The 19,528-nt window shown below is 58.2% G+C and overlaps 2 protein-coding genes across 2 annotated transcripts in view; one reads left to right on the top strand and one right to left on the bottom strand.

Annotated features, from left to right (window-relative positions):
- SCTR (secretin receptor) overlaps window positions 1–6,012 on the top strand; it is a 39,339-nt gene extending 33,327 nt beyond the window's left edge. Inside the window, exons 12-13 of the mRNA XM_029063256.1 lie at window positions 4,265–4,306; window positions 5,782–6,012. Of these exons, the coding sequence (XP_028919089.1) occupies window positions 4,265–4,306; window positions 5,782–6,012 (273 nt within the window). The remainder of the gene's footprint in view (window positions 1–4,264; window positions 4,307–5,781) is intronic.
- Window positions 6,013–7,396: 1,384 nt separating this feature from the next.
- TMEM37 (transmembrane protein 37) lies at window positions 7,397–10,322 on the bottom strand. Its single transcript, XM_029071243.1, has 2 exons — window positions 10,247–10,322; window positions 7,397–8,132 (listed from the first exon to the last, which is right to left on the bottom strand). Exons 1-2 carry the CDS (start codon window positions 10,265–10,267, stop codon window positions 7,590–7,592), a joined length of 564 nt encoding a protein of 187 aa, XP_028927076.1. The 5' UTR covers window positions 10,268–10,322; the 3' UTR covers window positions 7,397–7,589.
- Between the last annotated feature and the right edge of the window lie 9,206 nt (window positions 10,323–19,528).

Here is a 19,528-nt window from a genome sequence, read left to right as displayed (position 1 = left end):
TCTCCATAGAATTTTCTTGGTAAAAAAAAAATCCAGAAGCAGTTTACCATTTTACCGTTGATGGCACGACCATCCTTCCCGTCTCTCAGGCCCGCGATCTCGGTGTCATCCTTGACTCGTCTCTCTCGTTCACCCCACGCATCCGATCCGTTACCGAGACCCGCCGGTTTCACCTCTACGATATCGCCGAGATCCGCCCTCTCCTCTCCACCCGGACGGCTACCTTACCGTTACGGGCTCTCGTTATATCCCGGCTAGACTACCGTGTCGGCCTTCTCTCCGACCTCCCTTCCTCCTCTCTCGCCCCGCTCCGGTCTATTCTTCACTCCGCCGCCCGGCTCATCTTCCCGCAGAGACGATCTGGGCCCGTCACTCCCCTTCTTAAACAACTCCAGTGGTTGCCTATCGACCTCCGCTCCAAACAAAAACTCCTCACTCTAGGCTTCGAGGCTCTCCGTCACCTGGCCCCTTCCTACCTCTCCTCCCTTCTCTCTTTCTACCGCCCACCCCGCACGCTCCGCTCCTCCGCCGCCCACCTCCTCACCGTCCCTCGGTCTCGCCCATCCCGCCGTCGACCCCCGGGTCGCGTCCTCCCGCGGTCCCGGAAGGCCCTCCCTCCTCACCTCCGCCAAAGTGATTCTCTTTCCCTCTTCGAAACCCTACTTAAAACTCACCTCCTCCGAGAGGCGTTCCCAGACCGAGCTCCTCTTCTCCCTCTACTCCCTCTGCCATCCCCCCTTTACCTCTCCGCAGCTAAACCCTCTTTTTCCCCTTTTCCCTCCGCTCCTCCACCTCTCCCTTCCCATCCCCACAGCACCGTACTCGTCCGCTCGACTGTATATATTTTCGTTATCCTATTTATTTTGTTAATGAATTGTACATCGCCTCGATTCTATTTAGTCGCCATCGGTTTTTACGAGACGTTCTTCCCCTCGACTCTATCTATCGCCATCGTTCTCGTCTGTCCGTCTCCCCCGATTAGACCGTGAGCCCGTCAGACGGCAGGGACCGTCTCTATCTGTTGCCGACTTGTTCATCCAAAGCGCTTAGTACAGTGCTCTGCACATAGTAAGCGCTCAATAAATACTATTGAATGAATGAATTTTCTTCTTCCGTGCAGTAAAAACTTAAATCTCTGCCTTTGGCTTCGATCAACATTTTGATCACCTGCTCATCCACCTCTGACCTTTCTCATGCCGCTGGGCAACGTCATTTCTCCATCTTTACTGACTCATTCATCCATTTAGTGGTATTTATTGAGCGCTTACTGTTTGCAGAGCACTGTACTAAGCGCTTGGTATGCATCCCGGCTTTGCCACATGTCAGCTGTGTGACTTTGGGCAAGTCACTTCACTTCTCTGGGCCTCAGTTTCCTCATCTGTAAAATGGGCATTAAGACTATGAGCCCCACATGGGACAACCTAATCACTTTGTATCCTCCCCAGTGCTCAGAACAGTGCTTTGCACATAGTACGTGCTTAACAAATGCCAACATTATCATCATTACAATTCGGCAACTGATAGAGACAATTGCTGCCCAACATCGGGCTCACAGTCTAAAAGACTCCCATTCCCACTGCTTTTGGCAGCTGTTCTATAATAATAATAATAACAGTGATGGCATTTATTAAGTGCTTACTAGGTGCCAAGCACTGTTCTAAGTGCTAGAGTAGCTACAAGGTAATCAGATGTTCCAGATGTTCAACTCCATCTTCAAACCCCTGTCCCCCCCAAGTCCCCCATCTCTCGGCCCTAATGTCCCGGCCACCTACTTGATTGAGAAAATGGACACCATCGGGCGTCATCTCCCTGAAATCTCCCCCGTCCCTCCCTCCTCCTGCCCCTTCTTCGACTCTCCCATCTTTCCCAGCAGGATTTTCAAGAGATCTTCCGCCGTCTCTCAGAATCCACCTCCTCCCCCGGCACATCTGACTCCATCCCTTCGCACCTTATCAAGGCACTCGGCCCCTCCCTTCTCCCCTCCTTGACCACCATCTTCAACTGTTGGCTCTCCAAGGGCTTCTTCCCCACTGCTTTCAAACACGTCCACGTCTCCCCTATCCTTAAAAAACCCCCTACCTGGACCCCATGGCTCCCTCCAATTACCGCCCGATCTTTCTCCTACCCTTCCTCTCCAAACTCCTTGAGCGAGTCGTCCACACCCGCTCTCTCCACTTCATCTCCTCCGATTCTCTCCAGGACCCCCTCCAATCTGGCTTTCGTCCCCTTCAATCCACCGAAACCGTCTTCTCAGAGGCCACCAGTGACCTCCTTCTTGCCAAATCCACTGTCCTCTACTCCATCCTCATCCTCCTCCACCTCTGGGCCGCCTTGGACACTGTGGGCCACCCCCTCTCCTGGAAACGTTATCCGACCTCGGCTTCCGGGCCACTGTCCTCTCCCGGTTCTCCTCCTACCTCTCCGGCCGCTCCTTCTCCGTCTCCTTCGTGGGCTCCTCCTCCGCCTCCCACCCCCTCACTCTGGGGGGTCCCTCGAGGCTCAGTTCTGGGTCCCCTTCTAGTCTCCGTCTCCACCCCCTCCCTCGGAGAACTCGTTCTCTCCACGGCTTCAACTCCCGCCTCTCCGCGGACGATCCCCAAATCTTCCTCTCCAGTCCCGATCTCTCTCCCTCTCTCCGTTCTCGCCTCTCCTCCCTCCTTCAGGACGTCTCTAGCTGGCTGCCCTCCCGACACCTCAGACTTAACACGTCCAAAACGGAGCTCCTCATCTTCCCACCCGAACCCTGCCGTCCCCCTGACTTTCCCATCCCTGTAGACAGCACCACCACCCTTCCTGTCTCAAAGGTCCGTGACCTCGGCCTTATCCTCGACTGATCCCTCTCCTTCCACCCGTACATTCGATCCATCGCTAATCCTGTCCGTTGGACCTTCAGGACAACGCTAAAATCCACCCTTTCCTCTCCATCTAAACTGCAACCAGGGAGGGACAGGTGGAGGACAGGGAAGCAGTGTGGCCTAATGGATAGACCCTGGGTCTGGGAGTCGGAGATCTGGGTTCTAATCCCGGCTCTGCCATCTGGCTGCTGTGTGACCTTGGGCCAGTCACTTCATGGCTCCGGGCCTCAGTTTCTTCAAAATAATAATAACAACGGTATTTGTTAAGTGCTGACTATGCGCTAGGCACTGTACTAAGCCATTAAAATGGGGATTAAGACAATGAGCCCCGTGTGGGACATGGGCTGGGTCCTGATTTGATTATATTCTTTCAATCGTATTCAATCGTATAATAATAATAATGTTGGTATTTGTTAAGCGCTTACTATGTGCCAAGCACCGTTCTAAGCGCTCGGTAGATACAAAGTCATCAGGTTATCCCACTTGGGGCTCACAGTCTTCACCCCCATTTTCCAGATGAGGTCACTGAGGCCCAGAGAAGTGAAGTGACTTGCCCAAAGTCACGCAGCTAAGAGGCGGACTCTGACTCCCAAACCCGGGCTCTTTCCACCGAGCCAGGCTGCTTCTCGTGTATCCACCCCAGCGCTTAGTACAGTGTCTGGCCCAGCGTAGATGCCTAACAAATGGCATTAAAAATAAAAAAAAAGGACAGGTGGAGGGAAACGGCCAGGCCAAGAAGGACCCGAGGGGGCTAGGGAAGGTGCCGCTGTTGATAGGTTGGGTAGGGGGTGAGAGGGGCAGTCAGGGAGGACTCCCTGGAGGTGGGGTCACTATCTGTAAAATGGGGATGAAGACTGTGAGCCTCACGTGGCACAACCTGATGACCCTGTGTCTCCCCCAGCGCTTCAAACAGTGCTGGGCACATAGTAAGCGCTTAACAAATACCAACATTATTTTACCCCCCTTTGCCTCTGCTCCCTCTCTGCCCCCGCCCTCCCCTCCCCTCCGCTAAGCCCCGTTTCCCCCCTTTCCCTCTGCTCCTCCCCCTCTCCCCTCAGCACTCTGCTCATTTGGAGAGATTTTTATTCCCCTATTTATTTTGTTAATGAGGTGTCCATCCCCTTCGTTCTATTTATCGTGATTAAGTTGTCTCGTTTTTGTCCGTCTCCCCCGATTAGACCGTGAGCCCGTCCATGGGCAGGGACGGTCTCTATCTGTTGCCCAATTGTCCATTCCAACCGCTTAGTCCAGTGCTCTGCACCTAGGAAGCGCTCAGTAAATACTATTGAATCGAATGAATGAAAGGAGGAGGCGATGCCCCCCACTTGCAGGCATGGCGGGGTCTCCGAGCGGCGGCTGAAGGGGTGGGGGGCTTTCTCTTTTTCTGTCTCCTCCCCCTCCCCCAGCAGGGGTTCCTGGTGGCCGTGCTTTACTGCTTCCTCAATGGAGAGGTGAGTCCCCCCTCCCCACATCATCCCCTTCCCTGGAACGGCGGAGGTGGGGGGCCTGGGAATAGTTTGGGGGGCCTGGGAAGATGGGGGTGAGGGGTGGGCCTGGGGCGGGGGGAGGTGAGTGGGGCAGGGGGCATCTTGGGGGGCAGGACAGGGGGGAGAGGAGAGCAGGACGCCGTGGGGGAGAAACCCGGGTGCGCCGGGGGGAGAAGCGGGCTGCTTTTGGGGTGCTAGGGCAGCGGAGGGAAGGGGTGTAGGTCGTCTGGGGGAGAGCAGGGTTGGGGGGAGCGGGGTGCTGTGGATGGTGCCAGCCCTATAATTAACAATAATTATAATTAGGGTATTTGTTAAGCGCTTACTATGTGCCGAGCACCGTTCTAAGCACTGGGGGAGATACAAGGTCATCGGGTTGTCCCCCGTGGGGCTCCCAGGGTCAGTCCCCCATTTGCCGGATGAGGCCCAGAGAAGTGAAGCGACCTGCCCGGGGTCTCCCAGCAGACAAGCGGCAGAGCCGGGGTTAGAACCCGTGACTTTCTACCTTAGAGAAGGAGAGAGAGAGCCCGGGCTTGGGAGTCGGAGGTCATGGGTTCGAATCCCGGCTCCGCCGCTTGCCAGCTGGGTGACTCTGGGCAAGTCATTTCACTTCTCTGGGCCTCAGTGACCTCATCTGGAAAATGGGGATTCAAACCGGGAGCCCCACGTGGGACAACCTGATCACCTTGTATCCCCTCAGCGCTTAGAACAGTGCTTTGCACATAGTAAGCGCTTAAACACCAACATTATCATCATCAGTAGTAAGCACTTAACAAATACCACCATTATCATTATTATTCTACCTCCCTTCTGATTTCTGTCCATTACATCATGCTACTTCCTGGGGCTCACAGTTTTATTCCCCATTTGACAGAGGAGGGAACTGAAGCCCAGAGAAGTGAAGTGACTGGCCCAAGGTCTCCCAGCAGACCCGTGGAGGAGGCGGGATTAGAACCCACGCCCTCTGACTCCCAGGCCCAGGCTCTCGCCACTAGGCCACGCTGCTTCTCTAGAGGGGAAACTGAGGGAGGTCCCAGGGATTGGAGTGTTGAGGGGGGTGCTGAGGGAAGTGGGGGTGCTGTAGATGGAGGGAGGGTCTCGTGGCTCAGTGGGAAAAGCCCGGGCTTGGGAGTCAGAGGTCGTGGGTTCTAATCCCGCCTCCGCCACTTGTCTGCTGTGTGACCTCGGGCAAGCCGCTTCACTTCCCCGGGCCTCAGTGACCTCATCCGTCAAATGGGGAACAAGACGGGGGATGACCCGATGACCTGGTATCTCCCCCAGCGCTTCGAACGGTGCTTGGCACAGAATAAGCGCTTAACAGATACGATCGTTATTGTAATTATTATTATTAGAGGGGGAGCAGGGCTCTGGGGGAGGTGCCGGGGACCGGGGGGGGGGGGGCCGCGTGACGACGAAGGGGTTTGGGGGGCGTCGGTGTCCAGGTGCAGCTGGAGATGGGGCGCTGGTGGTCTCAGCGGGTCCCGGCCCGGCGCGTGCGGCCGCCCCAGCCCCTCGGCTCGTCGCTCGCCACCGACACCGGCTCCTTCGCCCTCGCCCACGGCCCCCCGGGGCCGAGACCCTCGAAGACGGGGCCCCGGAGGCCGGGACCCTGGAGGCCGGGACCCTGGAGGCCGGGAGGCCGGCTTGGCAGAAGCGTGCACGGCATCATCTGAGCGGGGGCCGGCGGAAGTTCGGGGTCCCCCCTCCTCCCTCCCAGCCCTGATTTGGGGGGCGGCCCCCTCCCCCTCCTTTAGCCTGGATCCCAGTGGGCCCCAGGTCAAAGGTGGGGGACGCCGGGGACGCTCGGCCACCCCTCACCTCCGCAGCCCCCGCGTGTCTTCCCTGGCCCGCTCCTCCAGTCCCCGTGCCCTGCGCGGGCAGGGTCAGAGAGAGGTGAAGTGACCCATCCAAGGTCACACAGCAGGGGCAGAACAGGGGGCCAGGGTGCAGGGGTCCCATCCCCCGCCCCGGCACGACCGAGGGGACCGGAGGGGACTGTGAGCTCGTCGGGGGCAGGAATGTGTCTATTTGTTGTTATATTGCACTCTCCCAAGCGCTTTATTGCCGCGTTGTACTTTCCAACCGCTTAGTACAGTGCTCTGCACACAGTTAAGCACTCAATAAATACGACTGAATGAATGAATCGCGTGGGGGGGGGGGGAAGGGGTACCCCCAAAGCTGCTTAGACCACAAGCCCCTCCCGCCCCCCGGCCTGGTCGGCTCCCCTCCAGCTCCAGGGACCAAAGCTTCCCCCCAGGCCCCTGCCCGCGCTCCCCCTGCCCCATCCCAGAATAAACCGGCCTCAGTTTCCTCATCTGTACAATGGGGATTTATTTCCCATTCTCCCTCCCCATTAGCCCGTGAGCCCTATGCGGGCCTCTCTGGGTCCGCCCTGATTATCCTCTGTCTCGGCACAGCGCTTGGCACACAGTGAGCCCTAAAGGAACGCGGCAATGATTACGCCGTCCCGGAGCGAGTGAGCGAGGGGCAGGTTTGGGGTGGCCGGTTTTCCGGCGTACGCCGGCCCCCGCGTCCGGGGTCGCGGACCCTGCTGGTGATCTTCCCCCAAGCCCTCCCCGCCACCCGGCTCCAGGGACCGATCGACACCCCCCGGGTGGTCCCTGACACCCCCGGAATGAACGCCTGGAGGCGGGGAGGTCCCTAGCGGGTAGGGCACAGGCCTGGGAGTCAGAAGGTCGTGGGTTCTAATCCCCGCTCTGCCACTTAATGATCATCGCGGTATTTGTTAAGCGCTAACTGTGTGCCGGTAGATACAAGATCATCGGGTTGTCCAACGTGGGGCTCCCGGTCTTCATCCCCATTTTACAGATGAGGTCGCTGAGGCCCAGAGAAGTGAAGTGACTTGCCCAAAGTCACACAGCTGAGAGGTGGCAGGGCCGGGATCAGAACCCGCGTCCTCCGACTCCCAAGCCCGGGATCTTTCCACTAAAGCTGTCTGTGCACTTGTCTGTTGGGTGACCTTGGACAAGTCACTTCACCTCTCTAGTTCCCTCATCTGGAAAACGGGGATCGGGATGGCGAGCCCCACGTGGGGCAGGGACTGCGTCCAACCCAGTGTCCCCCTCTGCTTAGTACAGTGCCTGGCACAGAGTTAAGAGCTTAACACATATCGCTGTCATTATCGTTAACCGGTCCGGACGGGGGCCGTGGGGGTCGGCGGTCCGGTCCAGAGGCCCCGAGTGCCCCTCGGGGTCCCGGCGGCTGGTCCGTGAGGCAGTGGGGAGGGTCCTCAGCGGGTGGCGGGCCGCGGGCGGGTCAGGCGGTGGACGTAGAGGCCGCTGAGCCCGTTGAGGAGGAAGAGGGAGGAAGCCGTGACCTGACACCAGAAGGTCAGCGTGAAGCGGGCGCGGGCCTCCAGGACGGGCGCGGCGAAGACCAGCAGCCCCGCGGCCGACGGGACGGACGCCGAGAGGACCAGGCCGCACCCCAGGGCCCACCTGCCCCGGGCGCGGGCCTCCCCGCACACCTGAGCCGCCATGAGCAGCGCCAGGCCCAGGATGGCCACCGCCACGGCCAGGGACCCCAGGAGGGCCGGCGGGGGGCCGGCCGAGCCCGCCCCGGGGACGCAGAGGGGCCCGGGGCCCGCAGGGCACGCGGGCCACAGGCCCAGGAGCCGCTGGCCCCGCAGGAAGACCCAGCGGCCGTCGCAGACGGACACGGAGGAGAGGACCACGGTCAGGGCGGAGCACAGGGTGACCAGGGCTCGCACCCAGGATTCCAGGAACGACGGCCGCTGCTGCCGCCGCGTCTGCCGACCCAGGAGCCTCCGGGCCTGCAAGACATCGGCCGGGAGCTTGGCGGGGACGCCGCCTCGGGGGACAGTCCGGACGGGGAGGGGACGTCCGTGCCGGGTCACAGGGGAGAGGCAGGGACGGAGAGGGGAGAGTCCGGGGTGGGGGACGGTCCGTCCCGGTCACCGGGGGAGAGACAGGTCACTGTCGGTCTCCCCTCTTGATTGCCGGCTTGTTAGGGGCAAGGTGTTTGGGAATTCTGCTGTATGAACTCTCCCAAGTGTTTCGAACAGTGCTCTGCACACTGTAAGTGCTCAATAAATACCGCTGATTCCGCACACTCTAAGTGCTCAATAAATACCACTGATTGCCCGATCGATTGGAGGGGGAGAGTCGGGGCGTGGGGCGGTCAGTGCCGGGTCACTGGGGGAGAGTCGGGGATGGGCGGGGGAGAGTCGGGGGGGGGGGCGGGATGGTCCAGGCTGGGTCACTGGGGAGGGTCAGAGGTGTGGGATGATAACGATGGCATCTGTTAAGCGCTCACTACGTGCAAAGCACCGTTCTAAGCACTGGGGAGGATGCAAGGCGATCAGGTCGTCCCACGTGGGGCTCCCGGTCTCAATCGCCATTTTACAGATGGGGTAACCGAGGCACAGAGAAGGTAAGCGACTTGCCCACAGTCACACAGCTGCCAAGGGGCAGAGCCGGGATTGGATGGTCAGGCAGCGCTCAGAACAGCGCTTTGCACAGAGTAAGCGCTTAACAAATGCCATCAATATAACAGGTCACCGGGGAGAGTCAGGGATGGAGACGGGAGAGTCAAGGGTGTGGGGCGGTCCACGCCGGGTCACTGGGGAGACTCGGGGTCGGAGAGGGGACAGTGGGGACCGGTTCAGGGATCTGGGAAGGAAGCAGCGTGGCTCCGGGGAAAGAGCCCGGGCTTGGGAGTCAGAGGTCATGGGTTCGACTCCCAGCTCTGCCCCTTGGCAGCTGGGTGACCGTGGGCGAGTCACTTCGCTCCTCTGGGCCTCAGTGACCTCATCTGGAAAAAGGGGGATTAAGACTGAGCCTCACGGGGAACGACCTGATGACCCCGTAGCTCCTCCAGCGCTCAGAACGGTGCTCTGCACATAGTAAGCGCTTAACAAATGCCAACATTATCTGGGAATGTCTTCTGCCAATGAGAAAAGTCTCATTTAACAGGGACCGATAATTCCTCGCAGGTCCCTAGGGCACCTGAGGAAGAGGAAGCTCCGGACGGGACGGGGGTACGGGATGGGTCGGGGGGCTCGGGCTGAATTCCGCCGAGGTCCCCGGCCCGCCCGAGGTGGGGGCAGGGCAGCGGCCGGGCATCCGCCCCGCTGGCCTGGACTTTACCCCCCAGGAGGCTGGGCCCCGGGCCTCCGGAGCCAGGGCCTCCGTGGAGGTCGGGGAGGTCGGGGGCCGGGAGAAAAAGGGTTCGGCCCGCTCGGGAGGCCGCGGGGAGCGGGGGGGACGCCCAAGGGGTCAACCGGGCCAGTCCCCTGCCTCTGGGGAGGCCCGCACGCCCACCGAGACGGCCCTAAAACGCATCCCCAGGCTCCGGGCCTCCCGGGGCCTCTCCCACGGGAGCTGGCAGTCCCCCATTATCCGGGGGGGGCCGTTGGGGGTCCCCAATATTTCGGGGGGCATCGTGAGCCCTAGGTGGGAGGAAGGGGGGTGTTGAGATGATCAGTGGGGGTGGGGGGCAGTCGTCCATCTGGCCGGCGGGAGGTCCGGTCCGCTGGGGGAGACCTGGAGGGAGGAGGGGGCTCCTGGGGCGGCCCCCCCCCCCCGACCCCCCACCTCTCCCCTCCGCCGGATGGAAAGACCTCGGGCGGCGGGGCCCGGAGGAGGGAGTCCGAGCCCCCGCCTGCCTTCCCCTCCGGAGAATTTGGAGGCGGATAATTGGGGCGGAGATGATTTGGAGCTCCGCGCCCCCAAGGCCCCCTCCCCACGCCCCCCACGCCCCCCGGGGCCCCTCCCCACGCCCAGACCCCTCCGGCCCGACGGAAGGATCCGACCCCAGGCGGCGGGAGGGCGGCGGGGGGCTTCGCCCCCACCACCCCGGGGCTGAGAAGGGGAAGGGAAGGCGGACGCCCCCTCCCCGAGGCTTTGCCCGCCCCGTCCCCGTTACCTGGAGCGGGAGGGAAGCCATGCTGCCGGCCGGGGGGCTCGGGGGGTCCCGCGTGGGAGCGACGCTTTGGGGGGGGGGAGGGTCACGTGGTGTGGGGGCAGGGGGTCTCCCCGACCACCTCCTGCTCCTCCTGCTCCTCCTGCTCCTCCTGCTCCTCCTCTCTGCCGCTCGCACCTGCTGCTACTAGTGCAGAGGGGGCGGGGCTTGGGGAGGGCGGGGTCTGCGAATGGGGGCGGGTCTGGGGAGGCCAGGGGTGGGGCCTACAGGGGGTGGGGCCTACAGGGGGAGGGACCGAAAGGGGGCGGGACTAAAGGGGCGGGGCTCGAAGGAGGATGGGCCTAAAGGGGCGGGGTCGAAAGGAGGCGGGGCCTGCGGGGGTGGGTCTGGGGAGACTGGGGGGTTAAAAGGGGCGGGTTCGAAGGGGCGGGGGCATAAAGGGGTGGGGCTAAAGGGGGAGGGGTCTAAGGGGGGCGGGGCCTAGAGGGATGCGCTCTAAAGGGGCGGGGCTAAAGGGGGCGGGGTCTGAAGGAGGATGGGTCTAAAGGGGCGGGGTCTAGAGGGGCGTGATAGAAAGGAGGCGGGGCCTGCGGGTGGGGGCGGGTCTGGGGAGACCGGGGGGGGGGGCTAGAAGGGGGTGTGGCCTAAAGGGGCGCGGTCCGAAGGGGGCGTGGTCCGAAGGAGTGTGGTCTAAAGGGGGCGGGGCCTGCGAGTGGCCTAAAGGGGGCGTGGCCTCGATTTTTTGCCGGCGGGGCCTGCGAGTGGGGCGTGTCTGAGGAGACCCTGGGGAGAGGGCGGGACCTAATAATAATAATGTTGGTATTTGTTTTGCGCTTACTATGTGCCGAGCACTGTTCTAAACGCTGGGGGAGACACGGGGGAATCAGGGTGTCCCACGTGAGGCTCCCAGTCTTCAGCCCCATTTTACAGATGAGGGAACTGAGGCGCAGAGACGTGAAGTGACTTGCCCACAGTCACACAGCTGACAAGGGGCAGAGCCGGGATTCAAACTCATGACCTCTGCCTCCAAAGCCCAGGCTCTTTCCACTCAGCCACGCTGCTTCTCTAGGAATAGTAATAATGATGTTGGTATTTGTTAAGCGCTTACTAGGTGCAGAGCACTGTTCTAAGCGCTGGGGGAGATACAGGGTCATCAGGTTGTCCCACATGGTATTTGTTGGTACTTGTTAAGCGCTTACTAGGTGCAGAGCACTGTTCTAAGCGCTGGGGAGATACAGGGTCATCAGGTTGTCCCACATGGTATTTGTTGGTATTTGTTAAGCGCTTACTAGGTGCCGAGCACTGTTCTAAGCGCTGGGGAGATACAGGGTCATCAGGTCATCCCACATGGGGCTTCCAGTCTTAATTCCCATTTTACAGATGAGGTCATTGAGGCCCAGAGAAGTGAAGTGACTTGCCCAGAGTCACACAGTTGACAAGTGGAGGAGCCGGGATTAGAACTCATGACCTCTGATGAAAAGCCAGGCTTTTTCCACTGAGACATGCTGCTTCTTCTAAGTGCTCAACTATGTGTCAGGCCCTGTACTAAGCGCTGGGGTGGACCCAACCACACTGGGTTGGACACAGTCCCGATAATAATAATAATAATGTTGGTATTTGTTAAGTGCTTACTATGTGCAGAGCACTGTTCTAAGCTCTGGGGTCATCAGGTTGTCCCACGTGAGGCTCACAGTTAATGCCCATTTTCCAGATGAGGGAACGGAGGCACAGAGAAGTGAAGTGACTCACCCACAGTCACACAGCTGACAAGGGACAGAGCCGGAATTCGAACTCATGACCTCTGACTCCCAAGCCCGGGCTCTTTCCACTGAGCCGCGCCGCTTCTCCGATCTCAAGTGGGGAGCCTCAGTCTCCATCCCCATTTGACAGATGAGGGAACTGAGGCACAGGGAAGTGAAGTGACTTGCCCAGGGTCCCCCAGCAGACAAGTGGCGGCCTAGGATTAGAACCCGTGACGTTCTGACTCCCAGGCTCAGGTCCTGGCCACTAGGCCCCGATGGAAATGAGTGCTGTGGGGCTGAGGGAGGGGAGAACACGCCGGACACCATAGCCGCCCTGGACACCGGCGCCACGCCAAATGGCACCCTAGCACTTAGTACAGTGCCTGGCCCCCGGTAATCGCTCAATAAATACGATTATTATTAACAGTGATATTAATGATAATCCGTTGGACACCTTGGCTGCCTCACTGGACACCAGCGCCGCGCTGGGCCTGGAGAGGGGTGGGAGGCAGAGGAGGAGCCCGCCAAAGAGACAGAGTATGAGCTGGTGGAGAGAGAGGAGGAGAGTCTCCTTGGGGCCGAGGTCGGATAAGGTTTCCAGGAGGAGGGGGTGGCCTGCAGGGTCCAAGGCAGCTGGGGGGTCGAGGAGGCCGAAGAGGATGAGGGACCTGAGGGGGCTGAGGGGCCTGAGGAGGATGAGGAGGCTGAGGGGGATGAATAATAATAATAATGTGGGTATTTGTTAAGCGCTTACTATGTGCCAAGCACTGTTCTAAGCTCTGCGGTAGACACAGGGGAATCAGGTTGTCCCACGTGGGGCTCGCAGTCTTCACCCCCATTTGACAGATGAGGGAACTGAGGCACCGAGAAGTGAAGTGACTCGCCCAGAGTCACACAGCCGACGAGCGGCCGAGGCGGGGTTCGAACCCATGACCTCCGACTCCAAAGCCCGGGCTCTGGCCACTGAGCCACGCTGCCTCTGAAGAGGCTGAAGAGCTGAGGGGATGAGGGGACTGAGGGGGATGAGGGGGATGAAGAGCTGAGGGAGATGAAGGGACTGAGCACTGTGCTCATCTGCTCATTTGTATATTTTTTATTTCCCTATTTATTTTATTAATGAGATGTCCATCCCCTTGATTCTATTTATTGCTATTGTTTTTGTCTCTCTGCCTCCCCCGATTAGACTGTGAGCCCGTCAATGGGCAGGGATTATCTCTATCTGTTGCCCAATTGTCCGTTCCAAGCGCTTAGTCCAGTGCTCTGCACAAAGTAAGCGCTCAATAAATACTATTGAATGAGTATTGAACGAATGACTGAGGACGATGAAGGGGGTGAGGTGACTGAGGAGGTGAGGGGGATGAGGGGGATGGAGAGCTGAGGGGGATGAGGGGGATGAGGAGGATGAAGATCTGAGAAGGATGAGGGGGTAAGGAGGCTGAGGGGGATGAGGAGGATGAGGAAGTTGAGGAGCTGAGGGGGATGAGGAGCTGAGGAGGATGAAGGGGTAAGGAGGCTGAGGGGGATGAGGAGCTGAGGGGAATGAGGAGGTGAGGAGGCTGGGGGAATGAGGATGCTGAGGAGGCTGAGGAGGCTGAGAAGGTTGAAGGGGTTGAGGAGGTTGAGGAGGCTGAGGAGGCTGAGGGGGCTGAGGAGGCTGAGGAGGCTGAGGGGGTTGAGGAGGCTGAGGGGGTTGAGGAGGCTGAGGAGGCTGAGGGGGTTGAGGAGGCTGAGGGGGTTGAGGAGGCTGAGGAGGCTGAGGGGGTTGAGGGGGTTGAGGGGGCTGAGGGGGCTGAGGAGGCTGAGGGGGTTGAGGAGGCTGAGGGGGTTGAGGGGGCTGAGGGGGCTGAGGGGGTTGAGGAGGCTGAGGGGGTTGAGGAGGCTGAGGGGGCTGAGGAGGCTGAGGAGGCTGAGGGGGTTGAGGAGGCTGAGGGGGCTGAGGAGGCTGAGGGGGCTGAGGGGGTTGAGGAGGCTGAGGGGGCTGAGGAGGCTGAGGGGGCTGAGGGGGCTGAGGGGGTTGAGGGGGTTGAGGAGGCTGAGGTTGGGGTAGAGTAATCCCGGGCGTTTCCGGGAGCGGCCACGAGGGGGCGGAGCAGGAGCGGTTCTGGCCGGCGTTGGGGGGGTTGGTGGGGGCGTCTCTCCCATCGCGGGGGTCCTGGGGGGGGGGGGGCAGGGGGCCCAGAGGGCAGGGGGCCCGGGGGGGAGGGGAAGGGCGGGCAGGGGGCAAGGGAACGGGTAGGGGGTCGGGGGGGGGTGACATAAGGTCTGGGGGCTCCCCTCCAAACCACAAGAGGCACAGGGGCCTGGGAGGGAGGGGTCTCAGGGGGGTAGGGGGTAATAATCATAATAATGTTAGTATTTGTTAAGCACTTAATGTGCCAAGCACTGTTCTAAGCGCTGGGGGAGATCCAGGGTCATCAGGTTGTCCCACGTGAGGCTCACGGTCTTCATCCCCATTTGACAGAGGAGGTCACTGAGGTCCCGAGAAGTGAAGTGACTCGCTCACAGTCACCCAGCTGACAAGTGGCAGAGTTGGGATTTGAACCCATGACCTCTGACTCCCAAGCCCGGGATCTCTCCCAGGGAGCGGTGGTCCCAGCGGGCAGGGCGTCCCATGGGGGGCCAGAGACCAGGGAATGGGTAGGGGGTCGGGGGGGGGGGGATGCACAGGGGTCCGAGGTGCAGCTCCAACCCTGGGGGGCTTTGGGGGCAGGGGCAGGGGGACGGGCAAGGACTTGGGGGGCAGGGCCCTGGGGGCGGGGGCCGGGAGGGAGGGGCCGCAGAACAGGCAAGGACTTCATAATAATAATGATGATGATTATGATAAGAATCATGTTGGCATTTGTTAAGCGCTTACTACGTACCGAGCACCGTTCTAAGCGCTGGGGGAGATCCAGGGTCATCAGGTGGTCCCACGGGAGGCTCCCAGGCTTCATCCCCATTTTCCAGATGAGGTCACTGAGGCCCAGAGAAGTGAAGTGACTTGCCCACAGTCACACGGCCGACAGGCGGTGTTCAGCACTTACTAAGTGCCAAACATTGTTCAAAGCACTGCGGTAGACACAAGCTAATCGGGTTGGACCCAAACCCTGTCCCGCAGGAGGCTCACACTCTGCAACCCTGTTGTTTGCAGATTATAATAATGTTGGTATTTGTTAAGCGCTTACTATGTGCCGAGCACTGTTCTAAGCGCTGGGGGAGACACAACGGAATCAGGTCGTCCCACGTGGGGCTCCCGGTCTTCATCCCCATTTTCCAGATGAGGTCACTGAGGCCCAGAGAAGTGAAGCGACTCGCCCGCAGTCACCCAGCTTGCCAAGTGGCAGAGCCGGGATTCGAACCCATGACCTCTGACTCCAAAGCCTGTGCTCTTTCCACTGAGCCACGCTGCAGATGAGGGTACTGAGGCCCAAAGAAGTGAAAGGACTCGCCCAAGGTCACCCAAAAGACCAGTGGCGGAGCCGGGATGAGAACCCACCTTCGTTCTGACCTGGGGTCTACCCACTAGGCCACGCTGCTTCTACATTCATTCATTCAATAGTATTTATTGAGCGCTTACTATAATAATAATAATGTTGGTATTTGTTAAGCGCTTACTATTCTTTCATTCATTCAATCGATAGTATTTATTGAGCGCTTACTATAATAATAATCTTGGTATTTGTTAAGCGCTTACTATTCATTCATTCATTCAATAGTATTTATTGAGCGCTTACTATAATAATAATGTTGGTATTTGTTAAGCGCTTACTATTCTTTCATTCATTCAATAGTATTTATTGAGCGCTTACTATAATAATAAGGTTGGTATTTGTTAGGCGCTTACTATTCATTCATTCATTCAATAGTATTTATTGAGCGCTTACTATAATAATAATCTTGGTATTTGTTAGGCGCTTACTATTCTTTCATTCATTCAATAGTATTTATTGAGCGCTTACTATAATAATAATGTTGGTATTTGTTAAGCGCTTACTATTCTTTCATTCATTCAATAGTATTTATTGAGCGCTTACTAGGTGCAGAGCACTGGGAGAGACACAGGGTCATCAGGTTATCCCACGTGAGGCTCACACTCTTACTCCCCATTTTACAGACGAGGTCACTGAGGCACAGAGCAGTTAAGTGACTTGCCCTGTACAGAGCTCTCCCCCTCGTTCATTCATTCATTCAATAGTATTTATTGAGCGCTTCCTAGGTGCAGAGCACTGGACTAAGCGGTTGGAATGGACAATTGGGCAACAGATAGAGATAATCCCTGCCCATTGACGGGCTCACGGTCTAATCGGGGGAGACGGACGGACAAAAACGAGACATCTTAATCACGATAAGTAGAATGAAGGGGATGGACACCTTATTAACAAAATAAATAGGGGAATAAATAATATATACTAATGAGCAGAGTGATGAGGGGAGGGGAAGGGAGGGGGGAGGAGCAGAGGGTGGAGGGGGAGCAGAGGAAAAAGGGGGGCTCTGTCTGGGCAGGGGGGGCTCACTAGGCCAGGGTGGGTCCCCTTGGAGAAGCAGCTTGGCTCAGTGGAGAGAGCCCGGCCTTGGGAGCCCGAGGTCACGGGTTCTAATCCCGACTCCGCCACTTGTCAGCTGTGTGACTTTGGCAGAGTCACTTCACTTCTCTGGGCCTCAGTGGCCTCATCTGTCAAATGGGGATGAAGACCGCGAGCCTCACGTGGGACCACCTGATGACCTTGTATCTCCCCCAGCGCTTAGAACAGTGCTCGGCACACAGTAAGCGCTTAACAAAAGCCATAATTCATTCATTCATTCATTCATTCATTCATTCATTCTACTTTGGAGAACTCTTTTCCTCCCACGGCTTCAACTCCCACCTCTCTGCGGATGATTCCCTCCCCAGCCCTGACTTCTCTCCCTCTCTGCAGTCTGGCCTCTCCTCCTACCTTCAGGATGTCTCTACCAGAGAAGCGGCGCGGCTCAGTGGAAAGAGCCCGGGCCCGGGAGTCCGGGGTCATGGGTTCGAATCCCCGCCTTCGCCGCTTGTCAGCTGGGTGACTGTGGGCAAGTCACTTCACTTCTCTGGGCCTCAGTGACCTCGTCTGTCAAAGGGGGATGAAGACCGTGCGCCTCACGTGGGACGACCCGATGACCCTGTATCTCCGCCAGCGCTTAGAACAGTGCTCGGCACATAGTAAGCGCTTAACAGATACCAACATTATTATTGTTATTACCTAAATGTCCCGCCGAAGCCTCTAACTTAACAGGTCCAAAACAGAGCTCCTCCTCTTCGCACCCAAACCCTCTCCTCCCCCTGACTTTCCCATCACTGTAGACAACACCACTATTATTTTCTCGCCTCACAAATCCATAACCTTGACATTAACCTCGACTCAGCTCCCGCCTTCCACCCACACATGCAATCTGTTCAAACAACCCATTGTATTTTTTGAGTGCTTACTGTGTGCAGAGCACTATCATAATAATAATGATGGCATTTGTCAAGCGCTTACTATGTGCCAAGCACTGTTCTATGCACTGGGGAAGATACAAGGAGATCAGGTTGGACCCAGTCCCCGTCCCCCGTGGGGCTCACAGTCTTCATCCCCAGTTTACAGATGAGGGAACTGAGGCCCAGAGAAGTGAAGTGACTTTTTTTAAATAGTATTTTTAAGAGCTTTCTATGTAATAATAATAATAATGATGTTGGTATTTATTAAGCGCTTACTAGGTGCCGAGCACTGTTCTAAGCGCTGGGGGAGACACAAGGGAATCAGGTTGTCCCTCGTGGGGCTCCCGGTCTTCATCCCCATTTTACAGATGAGGTCACTGAGGCACAGAGAAGTGACGTGACTTGCCCGCAGTCACCCAGCTGACGAGTGGCGGAGCCGGGATTCGAACCCATGACCTCTGACTCCACAGCCCGGGCTCTTTCCACTGAGCCACGCTGCTTCTCGTGCCAGGGACTGTACTAAACGCTGGGGAGGACACAAGCAAATCAGGTTGGACACAGTCCCTGTCCCACGGGGGGCTCCCAGTCTTCATCCCCATTTTACAGACGAGGTGACTGAGGCAGAGAGAAGCTAAATGACTCGCCCAAGGCCACATCGTAGACATGTGGCAGAGCCAGGATCAGAACCCAGGACCTTGTGACTCCCGGGCCCTGCTCTATCCACTGGACCACGTTGCTTCTCCTCTACTCTATAGAGAGGCAGCGTGGCTCCGTGGCAAGAGCCCGGGCTTGGGAGTCAGAGGTCATGGGTTCGAATCTCGGCTCCGCCGCTCACCAGCTGCGTGACCTTGGGCGGGTCACTTAGCTTCTCTCTGCCTCAGTGACCTCATCCGTAAAAATGGAGATTAAAAAATGTGAGCCTCACGTGGGACAACCTGATTACCCTGTATCTCCCCCAGCGCTTAGAACAGTGCTCAGCACATCGTAAGCGCTTAACAAATACCAACATTATTATTATATTATATTATTATATGCTATACTACTGCACTGAGCGCTTATTGTTCTTGTCTGTCTCCCCCAACTGTGCGCCCGTCAAGCGGCAGGGACCGTCTCTATCCGTTGCCGACTTGTCCATTCCAAGCGCTCAGTCCAGTGCTCTGCACCTAGTAAGCGCTCAATAAATAGTATTGAAGGAATGAATGGCAAAAACAAGACAACTTAATGACGATAAATAGAATGAAGGGGATGGACACCTCATTCACAAAATAAATAGGGGAATAAAAATATCTAAAAATGAGCAGACCGCTGAGGGGAAGGGAGAGGGGGAGGAGCAGAGGGGAAGGGGGGGGGGGAGAAGGGGGCTTAGCGGAGGGGAGGGAAAAGGGGGGCGGAGAGGGAGCAGAGGGAAAAGGGGAAGCTCGGTCTGGGAAGGCCTCTTGGAGGAGGTGAGCTCTCAGTAGGGCTTGGAAGAGGGGAAGACAGTTTGGCGGAGGTGAGGAGGGAGGACAATAATAATAATGTTGCTATTTGCTAAGCGCTTACTCCGTGCAGAGCACTGTTTTAAGTGCTGGGGGAGATCCAGGGTCATGAGGTGGTCCCCCGTGAGGCTCCCAGTCTTCATCCCCATTTTCCAGATGCGGTCACTGAGGCCCAGCGAAGCGAAGCGACTCGCCCACAGTCACCCAGCTGCCGAGTGGCGGAGCCGGGAGTCGAACCCATGACCTCGGACTCCGAAGCCCGGGCTACTTCCACCGAGCCACGCTGCTTCCCACGTTGGACCGCTTAGTCCAGTGCTCTGCACCTGGTCAGCGCTCAATAAATCCTATGGGATGAATGAGTGAAGGAATGAATGAACGAGCAGGATTAGCCGACACATAACAAGCTCAGAGTCTGGAAGGGGGGACGGACATTTATGTGAACGAATAAGTGATTTATAATATAAAATTATAGGTTGGCGCCTTCCCACTCCTCGAGATCCTCCGGGGGTGTTGCCCATCCACCTCCACATCCAACAGAAACTCGTCTTTCAAGGCGTCCATCAGGTCGCCCCCTCCTACCCCACCGGGCCGGTCTCCTCCCCGGGCCCGGCCCGCACGCTCCGCTCCTCTCTTGCCACCCTAATCG

This window comes from Ornithorhynchus anatinus, chromosome 1, assembly GCF_004115215.2.
Source record: "Ornithorhynchus anatinus isolate Pmale09 chromosome 1, mOrnAna1.pri.v4, whole genome shotgun sequence".
NCBI classification, from domain to species: Eukaryota; Metazoa; Chordata; class Mammalia; order Monotremata; family Ornithorhynchidae; genus Ornithorhynchus; species Ornithorhynchus anatinus.
The sequence above is the reverse complement of the archived record's forward strand: the minus strand, read 5'-3'. Positions and strand labels throughout refer to the sequence as shown.

Bases quoted from the DNA above. Each gene is read 5' to 3' on its own strand.
- TMEM37 (XM_029071243.1), bottom strand. From the start codon at position 10,267: ATGGCTTCCCTCCCGCTCCAG. The intron at 8,133-10,246 runs GTAACGGGGACG...GATGTCTTGCAG, and splicing joins TGGCTTCCCTCCCGCTCCAG to GCCCGGAGGCTCCTGGGTCG.